Consider the following 19,110-nt stretch of genomic DNA (forward strand, 5'->3'; position numbering starts at 1 on the left):
TGCACTCTTGGCTATCATGTTCAACTTTAATGTCATATTATCCTATGCCATATTTGAGTTATCATATATTTCTCTTAATACTTGTACTCTTGCACTCTCCATGAATATATTTTATTTTCCATCCTTTAACTTCCACTACTTGATTCTAAGAGCCGTGTACGTTTTTCTTCTATCAATACAATGCTTAAGGCACAAATCCAATATTACTAACCTATGTTGGATAAATGACCTTGTAATATTTATAAATTTTTTTATCCTTCTTCCTAACCATAAGAAAGTCAATTTACAACTTATTATTCTCACTTTTAAATGTAATCAAATGTTCTCTTTTCGTAAAAAATTTATTGGCTAGTATAAGGTCACAATATTCAATATAGTTTTCAAACTATAACTCTCATGTACCCTATCATATTCCCTATTTCTCACTCCGATATGTCTATTTAGATCTCCTATTAAAAGCATTTTGATGGAATTTTTTATATTACCTCATTTAGGTCTTCCCAAAATCAAAATTTGGTATTTTCATCTAATCCTATTTGAGATGCATATAATTACATTAATATTATAAAATATTTATAACAATACCTATTCCATTTCTTGTTTACATTTTCCTATGTACCATAATTTAAAATTAAGTTCTCTATTATCTTTATCTTCTCTTTTACTCATTTTGTTTCTTGTAAATACAAAATATTAATCGTGCTCTTAATCATCGTATCTACTATTTCTATTATTTACTATTTCTATTATTTGACCAATGAGCGTTTTTATGTTTCATATTCCAAATCTAAAACAATCATTATTCTTATAATGTTTCTCTTTTGAATTCTAGAATAAGTAGAAATATTTAAAAAGAATAAGTAGGAATATGTGCTCCAAACCTAACTAGTCAAACTGCATTTTCCATCTCACCTCTCAAATTCTAATTAACTACGTCGGCGAAAAAAAGTTCACGCTACATTTCAAGAAAGCAACAAAAAAAAAAAAATAGAAGTGAAATTTAACTCACTCGTTCATTGACTGAAAAAGGCCAAAGATACTATCTGGAAGTCAAAATCTTCTTCGCTTTCCTTGAGAATTCCTTGATTGAATAACTGTCAGAAAATGTCAATGGGGTCTCCTCAGCAATGATATCTCGCTCGTAGAACAATGTTATTGGTTCTCTGAGACTTCCCGGGGCACTTGGATTAGTTGTCTCATCACCACTTAGAGGAGGTTCTTCAAGAATATCACGATATAAATGATTTAAAATAAAAAGGGCAGTGTCCTTATCACGCCAATAGTTACTGAAAGAAGCAGACTGCATTAAAATAATTGAACAAGAAGGATCATAAAATTGACAGTTCAAATGAGTGCCATTAGTTCTTACGTATGTGACTTCATGACTGATAGGTATGGATGACGAAATGTTTTATCCTGCAGGTACAATCATCAACCATCTTAGCTTCAGATAAACTCATAGAATTACTCCAACTAGAAATATTAGCAAAGGTCTATGAAGGCATAAAAGCATGATTATTGCTAAACAAGATTAAAAAAGCCTGTGCACATGCATTACAATAGAACCCTTACATGACATGACATATGCGGATGAATAGGCAAGTGCATAATTTTTAATGTATTATCACAGATGCATAGCATGAACACTTTAATACCAATTTGATGCATCTACAAAATTTAATCACAAAAATTTGTGATGAAATCAATAAAGCAACAGGATGACTCAAAGAAAAGAACCCCCACACAAATATTAATCAAACAAAATATATTACTCCCTTTGTTGAGTTTTGCTGAGTTTCAAAATTCAAATATTACCAAAACTAAACTACATGTCTATTGGGCAATGCAAGGGATACTCAAATACCAAATAAGGATCCTAGCTTTGATACAAAATCGATGCAACATAAAAACGCTTTGATACTAATTTAATTCAACAGTAAGAACGAATCCTCAAATGACACAGAAACTTAGGACAAAATTAATGAAGGGATAATATCTTACTTGTAGAAGAGATTAAATAAATGGAAAATTAAATTAACCAAAACTTGAAAAATACATAAAGACACGACATTTTTATAGACTCGATGGCAACTAAAATAGTAAAGAAAAATCACTAGTTGGGAAACATAATGATCCCAATAAACTCATATCAAATCCAAGGAAACCGCTAAACTACTATGAATATTGTAACAACATTTAAACGTACCAAACTACCTACATGATATCTAAAATAAATTAACTACCAACCAAATCAAATTCAAAATTTAAATCATTATTCTTTTCTTCTTGTTTGCATTAATCACATGTCTAAAAATATGAGCTTCCATATAATATAAAATACATTAACATTAACAACCTAAGCAACCATACAAATAAAATTTATATCTATTATTTAATAATTAAATTCAAAGTTCAAAATCTCATTCAGATCTAGATTTTTTTTTATCCCAGCCAAAACTGGGCATGTTGGGTGTTAGTGTCGATGGTTATTTCATGCACCAACGGTAGGTGGAAGACAAGGGCACCCAATGTCAATAGGTGTGTCAAGCACTAACCTTAAGAAAAGGAGAACTAGGTGTTCAAGTAATCGCACACCTCAGTATGCCTCCCAAATTAATTGAAGGCCTAACCCTCATTAGGCTACCTTGCAAAAACCATCATCCTTAAACTTCAACTCCCGCCTATATCCATGCCTTATTTACAATTTGATACTTGATTTGTTTCTTTATATTTTTTTCTAGTCATTATGCTCTATTGTGATTTCCATTTTTCCTTATCATCACTACATTGTTTCCTCCACCGCATCCTGTGCACATCTATTTTTATTTTGTTTCACCAACATCGTTACTTCTCTATTTTCATCTATTTTCTAGTTGGATTCCAATTTCCTATCATTATCATCATCATCATCATGCATCATCGATGGTCATCGACTTACATTGCATGGCTCACAATCCCCCCAAAAAAGTTTATGTTACGATAAGAAAAAGGGAAATTGTGTTATTGTAACAACAGTAATAAAAAAACATCAAGAAAAAAAATTTAAAAAAAAATCAAAAAAGTGAGAAGAAAAAAAATTGAGAACCAGAGAAAAAAAGCGTTGAGGGGAAAAAAAAGAGAAATATATTGTTGTAAGAAAAAGAAAAAAAGTAACATAATAAATTTATCTTGTTCTCATTGCATTACCACGAGCACTTATGACAACATTGAAGATTTTATCATCTCCATCTTGTTGTTTTCAAGACATCACCAATGCGAGCTCATCACATCAGCAACAACCATCACACATTAGCTTCTCTGATCGCAACCAACACACACTAATGCAATTGAGAGCCGACAAAATTTAAAGAAAAAATTAATTGTGCCTTTTCATTTTACTATACGAGAAAACAATTATTTCATCTAGATCCAACAAAGAACATATTAAGTATTTCAATTTATTGGTCAAGTTCAAGACTCAGCCCCCTCCCCCAATTGCATTTTTTTTTCCTTTTTTGTAATATTTAAATTAAAATTTTTAATTTTTATTAATCTATATTTTAAAAAATGAAGGGGAGCATTGGCGCAACGGTAAAATTGTTGCCATGTGACCAAAAGGTCACGGGGTCGAATCCTGGAAACAGCCTCTTGCAAAAAGCAAGGTAAGGCTGCGTACAATGGATCCTTCCCCGGGACCCCGCATGACGGGAGCTTCATGCACCGGGCTATCCTTTTTTATATTTAAAAAAATACTGAAATCATATAGTAGTGAAACCATATCGTTCTGATCATAAACTGAAACTCCAAAACGGGTCGATATTTTAAACCATGAATCAAACTAATTTCTTTGAATCTCTAATTCTTTTGAACTTTTCAACTCTTGTTTTCTTGGAAAAAAAAAAAGAGATCGACTCATACAAATACTAATCCAACTTTACCGTTTTAAAAAATTTTAGTCATTCCTTGAGTTATTTGCTTTAAAGATTTTCTTTAGGAGATCCAACAGAAGATGAAATCATGGTTTTAAGTGTCGATGGATATGTCAACATGGCATATTCTAGAAGCCGACCAAGACTGATATTGTGTTAACACGAGCTAATGTCATTTTGTTGCTATCTTGGTGGCATTGGCTGAAACATGATCATTCACATCCACTAGCTTGTCGTTCAATTTTCTCAATTGATGATAACAAGGTAACTAAGTTAAATGGAAGGTGATTATGAGATTAAAACTAATTCAAATTAATCCAAGCCTAGTTTGGTGTCTCTTTTCAGCACACAACCCAGCACTAAAAGTTTATCATTTCAATCATAAAACAAATTCCAATATAAAATACTTTGGACCATTATTGAAATACTAGTTTTGAGTAACTTTTTTTATGGAGCGCATCTTCCTTCCCACCAAGTGCGAGTTTGTGGGGGAATAAATTTTACTGTCGCTTTATTTGGTAATCTTGAGAAGTTTTAGGTAACCCGGTCAAGCAATGCTCTAGAAGTAGAACATATTTCAAACCATGCATTTTTATGTTAGTGTTGTAATTTATGATCAACCTACCTTTACAATAGTTAAAAACTACACCTAGTATCCAATGGAATTGTGAATTGTTGGTTATCTAATTGCTACTTTGTCCTAGTGTTCAAGTGTTTGTTTTATGCATAGCCTATAACTTGAGTGACATGAATGACTACTAGGGAAATGTTGGTGCAATTATATCCTAAGTGGCTAAATTCGACCAAATAGTGTTAGGGAGATTGTTGATCCAATCATATCTTAAATGTTGAATTTTACAAAATGTTTTGATTATTGGGAAAAGATTTAAGTTACACTAACATTGTGTTTACTGATGAAACTTGTTGAGTGTGCAAGTGTAGGTTAGTTTACAAGTGAAAAAGAAGAAATCTGACAGGATCAAAGTTGGTTGGATACTTGACAATCAAAGAAATTTAAGTAGGTCAAAAGCAACCAAATACTTAATGGAAGGAAGTCTAGGTAGGTCAAGAGCCACAAAATACGTGATGGCTGGAAGTCTTGGTAGGTCAATTTTGATTGAATATCCGACGCACAAGAAAGATTGAAAGGCGAGGCCTCTTAGCAATGGAAGACTCGGAAGCGAAGTTTCTCGTGACAAGGAATTCCAGAGATGGGGTCTCTTGACGAGTAAACTCTTAGTGAGTTGTGAGTCAAATGACATGTACTTTGGGTGGTTCAGACACTTTCATTTAGGTGATAACTCAACCATAGGTTGGTTGTAGTTGATGATTCAATTAACTAGTGTATCAATTCAACTAGGGAGTTCACTCAATATCTTCTAATTGCAGACATAATTTTCCATTTAGAGCGGAATCAACTAGGCTATCAATTAAGGTGAGTTAAGTTGATTGGGTAGTCAACCATATCCCTGATAGAAGCTAGAAGAAGACAGTCAATTTGGCAGAGAGGAAACAAGCAGTAGTAGGCTTATGTGATAAAGCAATTCAGTCAGCTGGAGCAGATTGAATCTATTAAAGTATTCATTCAGTAAATGGATGATATGATCCATTGCTCACTTAGCTTAGTTTATAGTTTATTGTTTAAGATTAAGGTTTCTACCTTCAAACTTCATAATCGATTCAAGTTTTTTCTTCTTGTACTTATTGATTTCATTCTTATAAGAAAACAATTGTAAGAGTTTTCTCCACCTCCGACCAGAGAAAATATAATGGAATTCAAAGGTTGACTTAACTTATGAGTTGTAATATTAAGTAAGAATTGGAGGTACCGAACCACGTAAAAGAATCTTGTTGCCATTGTCTAGCTTTCTTATTGTAGTATTTTTGTTTTCACTGTGCAACTGACACTAATTTTGAGTTAAAGAGTGTCAATTTCAGTCATAGTTTATGGCTATTCACCCACTTCGATTGTCACATCGATTCCACAGAAAAATCATATAAGCTTACACTAACAAGTAATGGTGCAAGATATAAAATAATAGTATTGGCTTGCGATTCATTGGAAAATCTGGAACATTTTGCTTGGAAAGGTGAATGTAGTTCCATAATATAATTTGAAATTCAGATGCAAAATTATTCATGCTTATAAAGATCAAGTGGAAATAAGATTAAAAAAAATGGTATAAAAATATCAGTAGAGCATGACACAGCCGCAGATAGAAAATAGAGAATATGCATGGAGAAAAATTTTCCCCTTACTTGGAGAGCATGATCAACTCGGCCATCTTCAGTATCAGTTAGCTTTTCCATCATGATGGAACCATATGATCTCTCATTTTCTTTGCAGGCATCTAAGGTATCTACAATGAATGAATTATTAGTTAGAGCCTTTCCAGCAAACTCTATAAGTCAAAAGCATGTTGAAAATATTTCCAAAAACACATTATCATTTACCTTTATTCTTATCCTTGTTCTGGGATTGAAACATGCTAACTATGTTAACCTATTTAAAGGAATATACCAATAAAATTGTCTCAGCATGCTACCTTAAAGGGGTTAGATATTTAACATATATGGTACTTGCACAAGTAATGAAGTTAAAAATGAACAAAAGTGCATTCAAATAATCAGACTAAAGTAAACAAATACCCTCAGAGAATTTATCTGATTCTTCACAATTTGAGAATGCATAGCTACTTCCTCTGCAAATTCCTAGAAGAGAATCAAGAAAATAAGACATCTGAGAGAGATTGTTACAACACACCAAAACATTTGATCCTTGTCAAGAGTTAGCAAGCATATCTTGCCTGAAATCCAGTATGCAACCGCTTCCCACCCCTATGGTAAGGAATAATAACAGGACGCCGGCAAATGCACTCCTTGCAGATCAATGGTTCTACTCTGTATGAAAGCACAGCCTAGACTCATCAAATATTTCTCACTTCAAAATAGATGTTCATATTTGTGCAGAAACAGAAGGTATATTGGTAAGAATATTAACTAGCTTAATTAGATATTCAAAAACCACATTCACTGCAACAATATTCTATCAATATAGGGAAGATTCATCAGGAAGTATTGGGCAGACCTGTATGCTACAGGATCAAAAGGATGAAAAATGTTCAGCATTTGTCTGCAGGCAGGCATTTCTTCAGTTATCTTCTCATTCTGCCAATAATCTTGCCCCCTGCCTACAGGAAATAAATCTAGCCTTTATTTAATGGACAAAGAAGCAAAAGATGCACTGATATGGTATCAAAGATTTCACAAGCACTGATATGATATCAAAGATTTCACAAGCACTGATATGATATCAAAGATTTCACAAGCACTGATATGGTATCAAAGATTTCACAAGTAGAAATAACAAGTAAAGTTTTGTGAGGTAACAAAGGCTCCAATAGATTTTGAAAGATAACCACCAGGTTCAATTAGTTAGACGACAAGCAAAATCAATCGGGATGTAGGTGAAAGGGATAGAGGGAGCCAAATGAAACTCTAATTAACATTTAGAAGTGGTACAAGGGATCTAAATTCTGGTGGTATAGTCTTGCATAGAGAGTTGAAGGATAAGATCCATGAAGCCAATCGTGCACTTCAAGATTAAAATCAATTGAAAACAAAAGTCCATGATAGTGTAGGACAAGCAAGCAAACTAATGACTAGAATAAGTGAAAAATGATTTGCCTATAAAATATGCAAGAGCAATTAGTGAACTTCTCCTAGGTAGTTGGACCTTGTACAGTAGAGGGCACAAAAGTGCAAATTCCACCAAACCGGAAGGCTAAGACAATTTTAAGCTATTGCATTAATGGGCCATTATATACTACTCCTAAGCCTCAAGCCCTTCAGGAGGCAAACTAAATTCTTAAGGATCATTCACTAACTACAGTGAGTAAGAATGTATGAAGGATAAATAGTAATATTGTGAATATTTGCAATTGGCTTTATATATTCATCCTTATTTTTTTGTCTAAGCATGCAAAATGAAAAGCAAGATCCATGTATTTGGGATGGTATATATAAATCTTCGGATTTATATAAAACCATATTATTAACGTAACTCAGATTTCTTGTGATGATGTCAATTAGAGTTTTCTACAGACTACATTTACTCCTTTCAATACCTCCCAATCTACCTGAATCAACATTCAATCCTAATTGAATAAGTTTAGGTAACTATGGCATATTCATAGGTTTACACCTAACAATTAACAAATTCTAATACTCTGATGTTATTTTTGTGACACCTCTTATCAATATCAGCATTCTCATTTCACCTTCACCATATCAACTTTTCTATGCCTTGCTTCTTTGCTAACCAACCCATTCAACCTACAAAGAATTAGGTGATCATACCACAGTTTCATAATAGTAAATATTCCAAATGCTCAAAATATATTAGCTAATTGTAGAAAGCAAAAGGCAGGTGTCATATTGTTTCACAAATCATATGATGATGAATAATTTTACAGAAAGCAGAGTAAAAGTCATTCCCTGTGCTAAAGTATGAAATTCAAGGTTTCCACAACCAAGCACCACTGAACTACTGTCCACCTTACTTGTGCAAAACAAAATAAATTCCACAGAAATTCATAAATTTTGAGGCCATCTTCCTCTGTTTACTCACGTGGAAAATACAATTAGATAGAATTTGTTGCTTCTTCCATGGAAACAAAAATGGGTCATTTCATTGCCACCTAAAATTGAGAAGAAGCCATTGAATTCCACTGATTCCAAACAAAAAAAAATACCCTCTCCTCAATGGTGCAGCAGGGTAACCAGAGCTTGGCGATGTCTTCATGGAGCTAGTTTCAAACAACACCGATGGTAATTGTGCAGAGCCCATCTTGAACAGCAATTGGGTGTGATCAAGTTGGATCTTGAAGTGGTGGGGCCCTCCAAATTCATTTCTGAGAAAGCCTCTTCCACTGTGTTGTTGCAGCCACATGATTGCCACCTCATCTAGGCTCTAGGTGACTAGCTCCCTAATGCAGAAGGTGTCGACAGTGAGGATCGGGTAGACAAACTCATTGAATTTGAAGCAAACACCACATTGCTCCATTTGCTCTGACAGCGGTCCCAAGGGCAGAATAACAATGTATCGGACTACTATCAATCAAGTTTGGCAATCGAACAAGACAGGGAAGGGCGGTCAAGTGGAGTAATTGGTCATCACCCCTTTCCTCTGTTCCTCTAAGTAAACAAAGGTTGAATGGCAAGTTATTCCACCCAAATTCCTTTCCACCATTGATTCCATTGTGAAATTCAATTCACTTTTCTTATTTTATTACAGATAAATATACCTAAGTGAATGAAGAGAAGAAACACAATGTATCCCAAGTTGTTAAATTCTTATATATTTTATCTAACAAAAGATCTCAGTTATACAGCTGTTGTACAACTAAAAAAGGCAGGCTAATCTTCATTTTATATCTGTTGGTCCCAATCCAGTCAGCCTAATAGATGACACAAGATAATTACTACATGCTATGAAAGGAAAGTGTTTTTACTAGAATCTTTTCCTACAAAAGTTCCATGATTGGCTATCCTACTACTAGAATTCTTATATCAATTTATCAAATATGAATTAAAGAACAATGTAAAATCACAATCATCAGCATATGAAAGGAGGTTCAAGCATTGGCACAATTGCTTGAGTATGTTGCCAACATAATGAAGAAAACAAGCCTTATCTGCAAGCCAAAAAAAAAGAAGTATAAAATGTTCAACATAAGCTTTGGCTGAAAACTCAATCCTAAGTTCAAGGAACTATACTGTAAATAAAGGTAAGTGATACTTCACTAACCACTAAACTTGAAGTGGAATCTCAATATAGCATGGGACAATAACCAGCATGAGAAGCAAGGCAACATTTTATGTTATATTTCGCATACCTACTCCTATGCGGACATTTCGTAAGGCTAGAAAGACACCAAGTGGTGATCCGACAGCAAAGAATGTATCAACCTAATAGAAAAGACCAATATTAATATATGATATATATTAGTAAGTTAAGACAAATAAAAATAGACAATCCAAATGGAAGTGCAAATGCAATCACAAACATGTAGAGAAACAAATATCCACATTAACCAGAATATGATAGAAGAAAGACAAAACAAGCATACAATTTACCTTAAAGATAAGCTTGGTATATTTGATGTGAGGTGTGTAACTCCTTTTAGCATTGTCCTCTTCAGAGGATGTTCTAAAAGACTGATTGATAGTTTTGACTAATTTTCCTGCCCAATGATCACAAAAGTAAAAGATAAAAGAAAAATAATAATAATATGAAGAATATTAGTGAGAGAGAGTGTAATATTCACAAGTCAACTAAAAGTTGAGTTTACCTCTCCCATGATAAATTTCATTGCTTGCAGAACTCCTTGTGTTTGTCCTACAGTTAGTTGTCGAGTGACAGAGTTTTTCTAGTTCTGCAATTTTTGTTCTAAGGGATTTCACCTGTTGAACATATTTTTTAAAGAAAACATTTACTAAAGGGAATAGACAAATAACAAAATTTAGGCATGAATTTCCACTTTCAGCTAGAAGACATTATGAATAGAAATATGCTATTTTTATCAAGTTCATCATATTAGAAGAATGAACACCTCTTCCTCCAGGTGAAAGATTTTGCTGTCCATATCAACCTTGTCTTCAGTTTGAAACCTAGCATCTCTGACTGCAGCAGCATCTGAATCCACACTAGTTCTCAGAACCCCAGTAGAACTTTCCCCACCTTCACATACACAAATTCAGCAGAAGAGTTTTCACCTATTGATCAGTCTTTTTTAGAAAAACATATAACCATATATTTACCCTTGAAATATAGGTGATCAAGATCATCAAAGTCCTCTTCAGGGTCCATAATATCATCATTGTCTGAAAACACCTCCTGCATGTCTTTAGCATGAATGTGATCTTCACTGATAGAAAGATCTTGAGTACCATGATTAATAGTGCTATATGGATATGAAATGAAACTGTCTTCTAAAGTTTCATAGGGTAATGGATCTGCGGCTGATCTTGTTTTAGTGCTGCTATTCTCATATTTCATGGAAACATTAGATTCAGTGGTTTGACAAGAAACATCAACCTTAGACTCTTTCACAAGTACAGTGTCCATACAGCATGGTGCAGAAGAATCCTCTTGATGGCAAAGGATATCATAAGAAAGTACACTTCCTAATGAGTGACCATACAAAGAAACCTGCACAATTTTTGTGTTAGTTTTGAGGCTCCACAAAGCAGATAGCATTGCTGATAAACAAAAGTATGAGTATATACTTATTCAGTGAAAACTTCACCACCTACCTTACCGTCATAACCAGGATTTCGCTTAAGAAATTTTGAATATAATCGATTTAACTGATTAGACACCTGAAAATAACAGATAAATTTTGAGTCAAATAGTTTCCAGTATATAAAAAAACAACAACAACTAAATCACTTTAGGATATATTAGTGTTTTCACATTCAACTACTTCTCAATCAAATTTGGTAAATATGTCATGTTCTTAAGAAACATAATACTATATGTCTTATCCAGTATAATGGACAAGAGGGTGACACAGGCTGAACATCAGAATAACATCACATTTACAGAAACTGAGGGTATCTTGCATCCCATTAGGACTTTCTATCATTTTGATTACTAGTAAGTTCCATAGCAATTACTCGAAATGGCAATATTGCATCTAAGGATGCAGTTTGTCAGCATTTGATGAACACATGGAATGTCATTTGAGACTCATGCGGAAGCTAGACATAGTGACAAACGGTTTGCATCAAAATTGGCCAATAGCAATATGGATCCCCCATGCCAAATCAATATCAGCATAGGTTGTTCCATTCTTTCTCAAGAATTTGAGCGTCTCACAAAGCTACAATTAACACTAGAAAATGGATGGAATCAATTAGAATTCAATCAAATTGGTAAGCAAATTAGATAGAAATATTAGCGATGGAGAGAAAGAGAGTATATGCAGCCCATTTGTTCACGTCATAAGTCTCTAAACCTTTCCAAAGCTTGAGATATACCACAAGCTCAAGAAGCATCATGTCACTTGCTAGACCTAATGCATCACCCATCTCTCTTGCTCATTATTGATTGAGAGAGGCTATTAAGGACCAAGAAAGGACACAATAACTTCTTTCAAATCAATAGTGAAGTTAAAACTTCCTCTCCTTTCAGTAAAATCTGAAGTAATTAAATCGATTGAATCATACAGCACGGAATGTCAAACAATAATATGATTTCCAAAATTATTACTAATCTAGTGATAAATGCAATATAAATATTAATATTGATATTGATCATTTTATTATTGATTATAGTGTATTTTTATTATTATAACTCTATTAGTAACAGACTATTTAATGTTTATCACTAATGTAAAAGATCTAATATGCAAAATTATAATAGAAAAAAGAGGCAACTTGGTGCACAAAGCTCCCGCAACTGCAGGTGCCGGGGAATTGATCTATTATACATAGTCCTACCTACTTTGCAAGAGATTATTTCTTAGCCTCGGACTCGTGACCTCCCGGTCACACGACAGCAACTTTACCATTACACCAAGGCTCCCCTTCACAAAATTATAATACGACCCTATCAAATAATGTTAATCATGAATTATTAATCAGATGATCACATATCATGTGCTATACATATGCATATACATATACATATATGATGGCACAAAGTGTATAATGTTGGCCAAGGTTAGCTACTCATGTATGAGAGTGTCAAATCAGAGTAGATGTCCAATGACCATACACAGGTACTTATATCTTCCTAAATACTAACTCAACATCAAGACTAACACCCTCAAACATTCTACGATTTCTTGCCCTCTAGACCAAATGAATCATGGACGACATGGCAAGATACCGAGCCTTCATCAAGTTGTTAGTCCCATGGAAGTGTTGCTTGAAAACTCTGAGCATCCTCCGATATGTGGACATCTTCTGATCCATGTGAAGCCACCATTTGATCTTCATGCATAGCACTTTGATTGGTCCAACATTTGAAAAACACATACAGCTGAGTCTCCTCCATCAACGCGTGGGCAGCCTTCTGCGTGCCAACATCCATAGTGTAAATGCATGACTCGGCTCTCGGCTATAAGTAGCTTTTCCACAACATACTCGCCCAAGGCTGCCTTGTTTGAACCTCTCTGAAATGATCATAAACTCTTTTAACAACACCCTTTGCCTGACCAAACCATTTTGTTAACCACTTACCTACAATCCCTGGAGTGTCAATCAATGCTAAGATGTTGTCCTGTATCTGTAGGAGAGTTTTTATCAATGGAGAGTCTGCGTATTTGGCTTGCCACTCCCACAAGTTAACCGAGGTATGTATGGTGTACCCATATAATCCATAGTGTGTCCTGCTTCTCTTGGATCTGCCATACTACTCTAGCTTACAGTGCAAGATTCCATGTTTTCAAGTCTCTTAGGTCGATCCCTCCCTCTTCCTTAGGCCTACATAATCCTTTCCATGCAATTGGAGGGTGCTTGGTTGTCCATATAAACTCCCTATAGAGGCTGTAGATGAGGTCTATGACACCACATGGCAATGGGAGGATAAACATCCAGTAGCACTCCACCCCTTGCATGATTGAGGCAATGAGCTGAGATTTTCTGTACAAGAGAGTGTTCTGTGACCAATAGTTAAGCTTCCTTGTCAATGAATTCATGAGTGGGTTGTAATCAGCTATCTAAAGCTTCACTGAGGTCGGGGGGATCCTAATGAATAATTTGGCTATAAGACGAGCCTTATACCTTTTAAGAGAATTATCAACATAATACTTAAGACGTAACACCCATTTGGAACCCATAATATTCATAGAGGAGGTACGAGGAACTAAGCTTCATGTTCCATTACGAAAGATAGCATCAAACTCCATAGCTATCGCAACATACCAATTCGGATCCTTAACTGCTTGAGTAAAACATGTTGGCTTAATAGGTTCAGAAGAGGCCACTAGAGTTCATGGAAGAGGGATATCGGGTGACTACTAGCGGGCATCATGCATATATGTCACTTACATGAAGTATGCGCTGAGGAGCATCTTCATCAAAGTCATTTGTAGAAGAGGGTGAGGAAGTGGGTTGGGATTGTGAATTGCACATTTGAAGGAAGTTGATCATTTTCTTAATCGGATGGCGCAGCGTAAGAATCAATAGGAGAGGCCCAAAGAGAAGTGGAGATGGAACTGAACCTAGAATACCATCACTTCCAGTATTAGCATCATTTTTAGCCAAAAGATTCAGATATCTAGGATCCAGTACAATACTAGGTGGCATAAAAAAGGTGTCACTTGTGAGGAGGAGAGTTTGAATAAGCTGCTAAGGGAATAGAAACTCATCAAAAGTAACATGTCATACACACTGTAGTCAATGAAAGTCAAGTATGTGTTTAGAGTAGGAGCATAACCATGGATAACATGCGCAACTAAAAATTCGAAGGAAAGTGGAGTCAAGAGTCTCATTATACAATTTTTCCAAAGGACACATGATTGAGCAAAGGGGTAGGAAGTCAATTTATGAGAAATACGGCAATACAAACAACTTAATCCCAATATTTATGTGAAACTAATGCATGATGAAAAAGAGCTAAAGCGATTCATTAATGGAATGAGATAAAGAAAGTGTTGTTCAACATTAGTGATCATAGGGTGCTTGGATCAGATGGATATGGGTCCAAGTTATTTAAACAAGCATGGGATACTATTGGACCAGATTTTATTGATGTTGTTCGGGAGTTCTTCCATAATGGGTCCTAGGTCATATCCTTCATTAGTCATTCGTAGCTTTTGTGCAAGGAAGACTCATCACTGCTAACATTCATTTAGCAAAGGAGATCTTCTAGAAGTATTATAAAAAGTGGATCTCCCCTCATTGCATCATGAAGATAGACCTCTAGAAGGCCTTTGACTCGGTACATTGGGATTTTTTTTTAGATGCTCTTGTGGGCCTGAACTTCCCCCAACAATTTGTGACTTGGGAAGTATGTGACCACTACCTCCTCACTGGCCATTAATGGTGAAACTTTTAGTCACTTTAAAGGGACCTGAGAATTGAGACAGGGAGACCCTTTATCGCCCTATCTGTTTGGCATTTGTATTAAGATCTTTAGGGCAGCTGCAGCAGTGCACATTTAGGTTCGGATTCAGCTTCCACCCACAATGTAACCACCTCAGACTACCCACCTGGCCTATGCTGATGATATTCTACTTTTCAGCCGTGGTGATGTAGTATCAATAGGCACATTGACCACTTGTTTGAGTGATTTTGGGGCAGCGGCAGAACTTCAATTAACAGATTGAAGTTGAACATCTACATAACTAGAGTGGATGAGCAGACACGCAGGCAGCTTCTTTCCATCACAGGTTTTTAGGAGGGTGCTATGCCCTTCCGATACCTTTGGATACCACTTGCTGCTGAGCGTCTCCACATCTCTGACTATTCCCCCTACTTGACTCAGTGATCAGACGAATCAATGTTTAGCCGAAGAGGACCCTGTCTTATGCCAGCAAAGCGCAACTCATCATCTTAGTCCATTCTACTGATACCGTAGGGCATCATCAATCACATTTACAGTATCTATTGATCTTTTATATGGGCATCCAGGCACCACCCCCTGGTTGTCTTGGGAAGATATGTGTGGCCTAAGGACGAGGGAGGCCTGGGATTCAAGGACTTGCGAGCTTGGAACTTAGCTCTTGTGGCCAAGGTTCTATGGTAGATTTAGGAGGACACACTCTAGATCAAGTGAGTTCATCACACCTACTTGAGTCATAGAAATCTTTGGACCTGGCAGGCAACCCATTCAAATTCTCCAATAATCAAGCATTTGTTGCAGATATGAGATCTCATTCCAGAGGTTGTAGGATCACCTAAGACTGGCAGAGAGAGATTGTCAGACAAAGACTAGCAAATTGGTTTACATAGGATAGAGGGGTTGCCTAAGCGCATGACTTCTTTAAACGGCCTAGTCTCGGGATGTCGTGGGCCTGAATGGTGTGGAAGACTTATCTGCGGCCAAATCATACAGTCATTTTCTAGATGCTAGCACTGCGAACACTTCCTACTAGAGATAGGCAGGATTATCAAGAGGATTCGACTCCGCACTTTTTATAGACAGGCACTTGAGACACAGGAGCATTTGTTCTTCCAGTGCTCCTATTGCAAAGCTATATATGGCGGAGGATTTGAGATTGACTCTCTATTCGCCCAGAGATGTCTTCATATCACCAGATGCTTAGAGTTTTTGGCCAACACTACCATGGGAGTAAGACATTGACAAAGGTCTGTCACTTGCCCTTGTCATCAGTGATGCACTGTATGGAGAGCACGTAACCGTAGTTTTTTTTTTTGTAAGGGACAGTTAGATGTTGAGAGGATATACCGGGGTGTGCAGCTTCATGTATTTAGATCTTTAGGCATCTACTTGACTATCAATGCATGGTATTAATGGAGAATTATAGGTGGAGGGAATAAAGACATGAAGAAAAAGAGGAAATAAAGAATAAAAGTTAGTTATATATTGAAAGCGAGGTTTAAAATATATTTCACATTGAAGTTTCAATTCCGAACTCAAATGATACTATTTTGGTCTCGTATTATAGTAACACTTGGCATTCTTGGCATGCTGCGATGAACTTTTATGATATTATTCCTTTGATACCAATTTACTTAGAAAATTAAAACTACAGCATTATATATTTATCAAATCAAATTTTATTGAATCATATTCCGAGATTTAAAATCTCAAGCCGTTTCAGATTTTCGGTCTTTGATTAAAATGATACAATTTTGGAATATATGTGATGTAAAATAATAATAATCACAAAGAACTATAATTATAATTAAACTACAGACACTTAAAAAGAGGTTGTAGAATTAAAAAAAATAGTTTACTTAAACAAACCAAGATTTATGTTATAGTTTAATACTAAAGGGTTAAAGTAATTAATGTATTAATAAGTTAACGAACCCGACCTGATTTGCTAGCAATCCGACTCGACTTACCCTTTTAAATACAAGTTTTATTTTTTCCCCTCTCCTCATCCTTTAAGTTGTTGGCCTCCCCACACCCCCCCATCCAAAACCTAGCAACTTTGGAAGAGATAGAGGAAGAACTTTTGTCCAAACGCTTAAGGTCGTCTTTTCCTACATCTCGTGGGTGATCTCCGATACGTAAAGCACCAAGGAAAGTTCTCATTTGTTGATTTTGAATTTACTGCACCTATGGATTTTATTATGATATTTTGATGTATTTTGCACGTTTTAACAAGGATTTGGTTTTGTTATTTACTGCACCATAAGGATCCTATCATGCAGATTTGAAGTTGATTTCCGGATTTGATAGTTCATGGATTTGATTCCCAACCATTACGATGCTTTGATAATGTTTTATCAACTTCTTGATGGGAAATCGGGACGCTGGAATTTTCAGTGGAAGAGGGTTGGTCAAAGAGCAGGGAGGAGGACAGGCGGCTGAAGATGCTGGGCAGATTTCGTGAGGGAAGAAGGGGGCAAGAAGGTGTTGGTACCCCAAGGTTATTTTGATGTGATCAAACAAGTTAAGTTAGGTCCTGTTATGTTTAACCTTGTGTCTAAGTGTGCAGGAGCTTAGGAGCACAGGAAGTCAAGCAAAAGACACAGCTAGCGAGAAGGACGGCACGGGAGAGAGCCGACAGGCTCAGAGCGTCTGAGGGACGAGGTGCTGCGGAACAGTACGCGGGCAGACGTGAAGGAGACGCGCGGCGTTTTCGAGGGACGAGAAGCCGGAGCGGAAGGTTGCTCGAGAAGGCCGGAAGTTGGGTTCGGGTGAACCCTATTCCGGATGGTCGAAATCACTCAGGCGAGCGGAACCGGAGCGGAAGACCCGGACCGAGGCGAGCAGCATTGGAGCAGAGGGCCTGGACAGAAAAAGTTCGGGCGCCCAGAACCCAAATTTTATCACCATCGACGTGGACGTTGACCATTGCGTCGGGGATAGATTTCTATCCCACTCCAGGCGGCCTGGAACGCTTCTAGGCGCCCTGACCAAGGCTATAAATACAGCATTGGTTCAGAAGCTCAACAACAACAAGCAATTTGAGTTCCAACACTTGTGCGCTTCACTTTGTTAATTTAGCTTCATCTTTTTGTGCGTTCACTGTTGTAAGAGGCTTCTCCGCCTGAAGGAGATACTTAGTGCGATTCACTTCCTTGGATTAACAACCTCCCCGGTTGTAACCAAGTAAAATTTGTAAGCCTCGTCTTTTAGTTCATTTCTTCCTTGAGCTACACGAAAGGACGTCTGAAGCCAAGCTCGCGAGATAAGACTTACTTGGCAACCAGCTCACCAATCTACGATTTGAAGAAGATGAAACGATTGCACAACTTCACTCAAGGATTAAGGAGCTCATCACCGGACTGTCGAATCTCGGAGAAAAGGTAAGCAATCGAGATTCGCTAAGGTACGCTCTTAATGTCTTCCCTAGAAATACAAATGGGCATCACTAATAGATGTCTTTTATATCTCTAAGGACTTAGAATCTATTACCTTAGAAGAATTATTTTCAACTTTTGAAGAGCATGAATCAAGATGTGCAGTACGAAGAAGTCGAAACACAACATCGCCTTCAAGGCAACGAGAGACGAACATGAGTCAAATCCTCTCTCGACGACGAAGAAATGGTTATGATGGTAAGACGTTTTAAAAAATTATTTAGATCAAGAAAACTAATCATCCGTAAGGTAGAAAGAAAAGGACAATCGGATGCTACCACTGCAATAAAGAAGGGCACGTTAAGGACGCCCTAAGCTAAGGAATAAGGATAAGGACAAAGGAAAGAAGTCTGTCCAAACGAACAAGTACAAGACTTTAAAGGCGACGTGGGACGAAACGTCGTCTGAATAGGAAGTTGAGGCTTTCTCCGAACTTGCGTTGATGGCAAGTCATCAAGACGAATGCGAAGAAAGCTCTTCCGAAATGAGCATCGAGAGCATCGATGAAGGGGGAGCGACATCGGAAGAAATTCAGGGGGAGCCACGGATAACGAGATCGACAAGGTAAGTCAGGTACGATCTCTTCCTCCCGATAAAATGTTTAAATTCGTAAAATTATTATCTAAAGATTGTTGTAAATTAGAAAAAGAAATTAAAGAATTAAAAGTAATTCTAGCAAAATCTTGTCCAT

General features: G+C 36.4%; 1 protein-coding gene across 4 annotated transcripts in view; it reads right to left on the reverse strand.

Moving 5' to 3' along the window:
• Positions 1-19,110, reverse strand: part of LOC122047352 (phospholipase SGR2-like) — a 66,731-nt gene that overhangs the window by 16,230 nt on the left and 31,391 nt on the right. For 3 of the 4 annotated variants that reach the window (XM_042608556.1, XM_042608554.1, XM_042608555.1), the window contains exons 11-23: positions 11,226-11,291; positions 10,731-11,121; positions 10,523-10,650; positions 10,262-10,373; positions 10,047-10,153; positions 9,806-9,878; positions 6,997-7,099; positions 6,716-6,809; positions 6,558-6,620; positions 6,363-6,411; positions 6,168-6,268; positions 1,370-1,416; positions 1,010-1,286 (exon numbers count right to left, since the gene is read on the reverse strand). In XM_042608556.1, the coding sequence (XP_042464490.1) occupies positions 1,040-1,286; positions 1,370-1,416; positions 6,168-6,268; positions 6,363-6,411; positions 6,558-6,620; positions 6,716-6,809; positions 6,997-7,099; positions 9,806-9,878; positions 10,047-10,153; positions 10,262-10,373; positions 10,523-10,650; positions 10,731-11,121; positions 11,226-11,291 (1,581 nt within the window). In that variant the 3' untranslated portion in view covers positions 1,010-1,039. The remainder of the gene's footprint in view (positions 1-1,009; positions 1,287-1,369; positions 1,417-6,167; positions 6,269-6,362; positions 6,412-6,557; positions 6,621-6,715; positions 6,810-6,996; positions 7,100-9,805; positions 9,879-10,046; positions 10,154-10,261; positions 10,374-10,522; positions 10,651-10,730; positions 11,122-11,225; positions 11,292-19,110) is intronic. The other variant, XM_042608557.1, reaches the window with a different exon arrangement.

Source organism: Zingiber officinale, chromosome 2B (assembly GCF_018446385.1).
Source record: "Zingiber officinale cultivar Zhangliang chromosome 2B, Zo_v1.1, whole genome shotgun sequence".
NCBI lineage: Eukaryota > Viridiplantae > Streptophyta > Magnoliopsida > Zingiberales > Zingiberaceae > Zingiber > Zingiber officinale.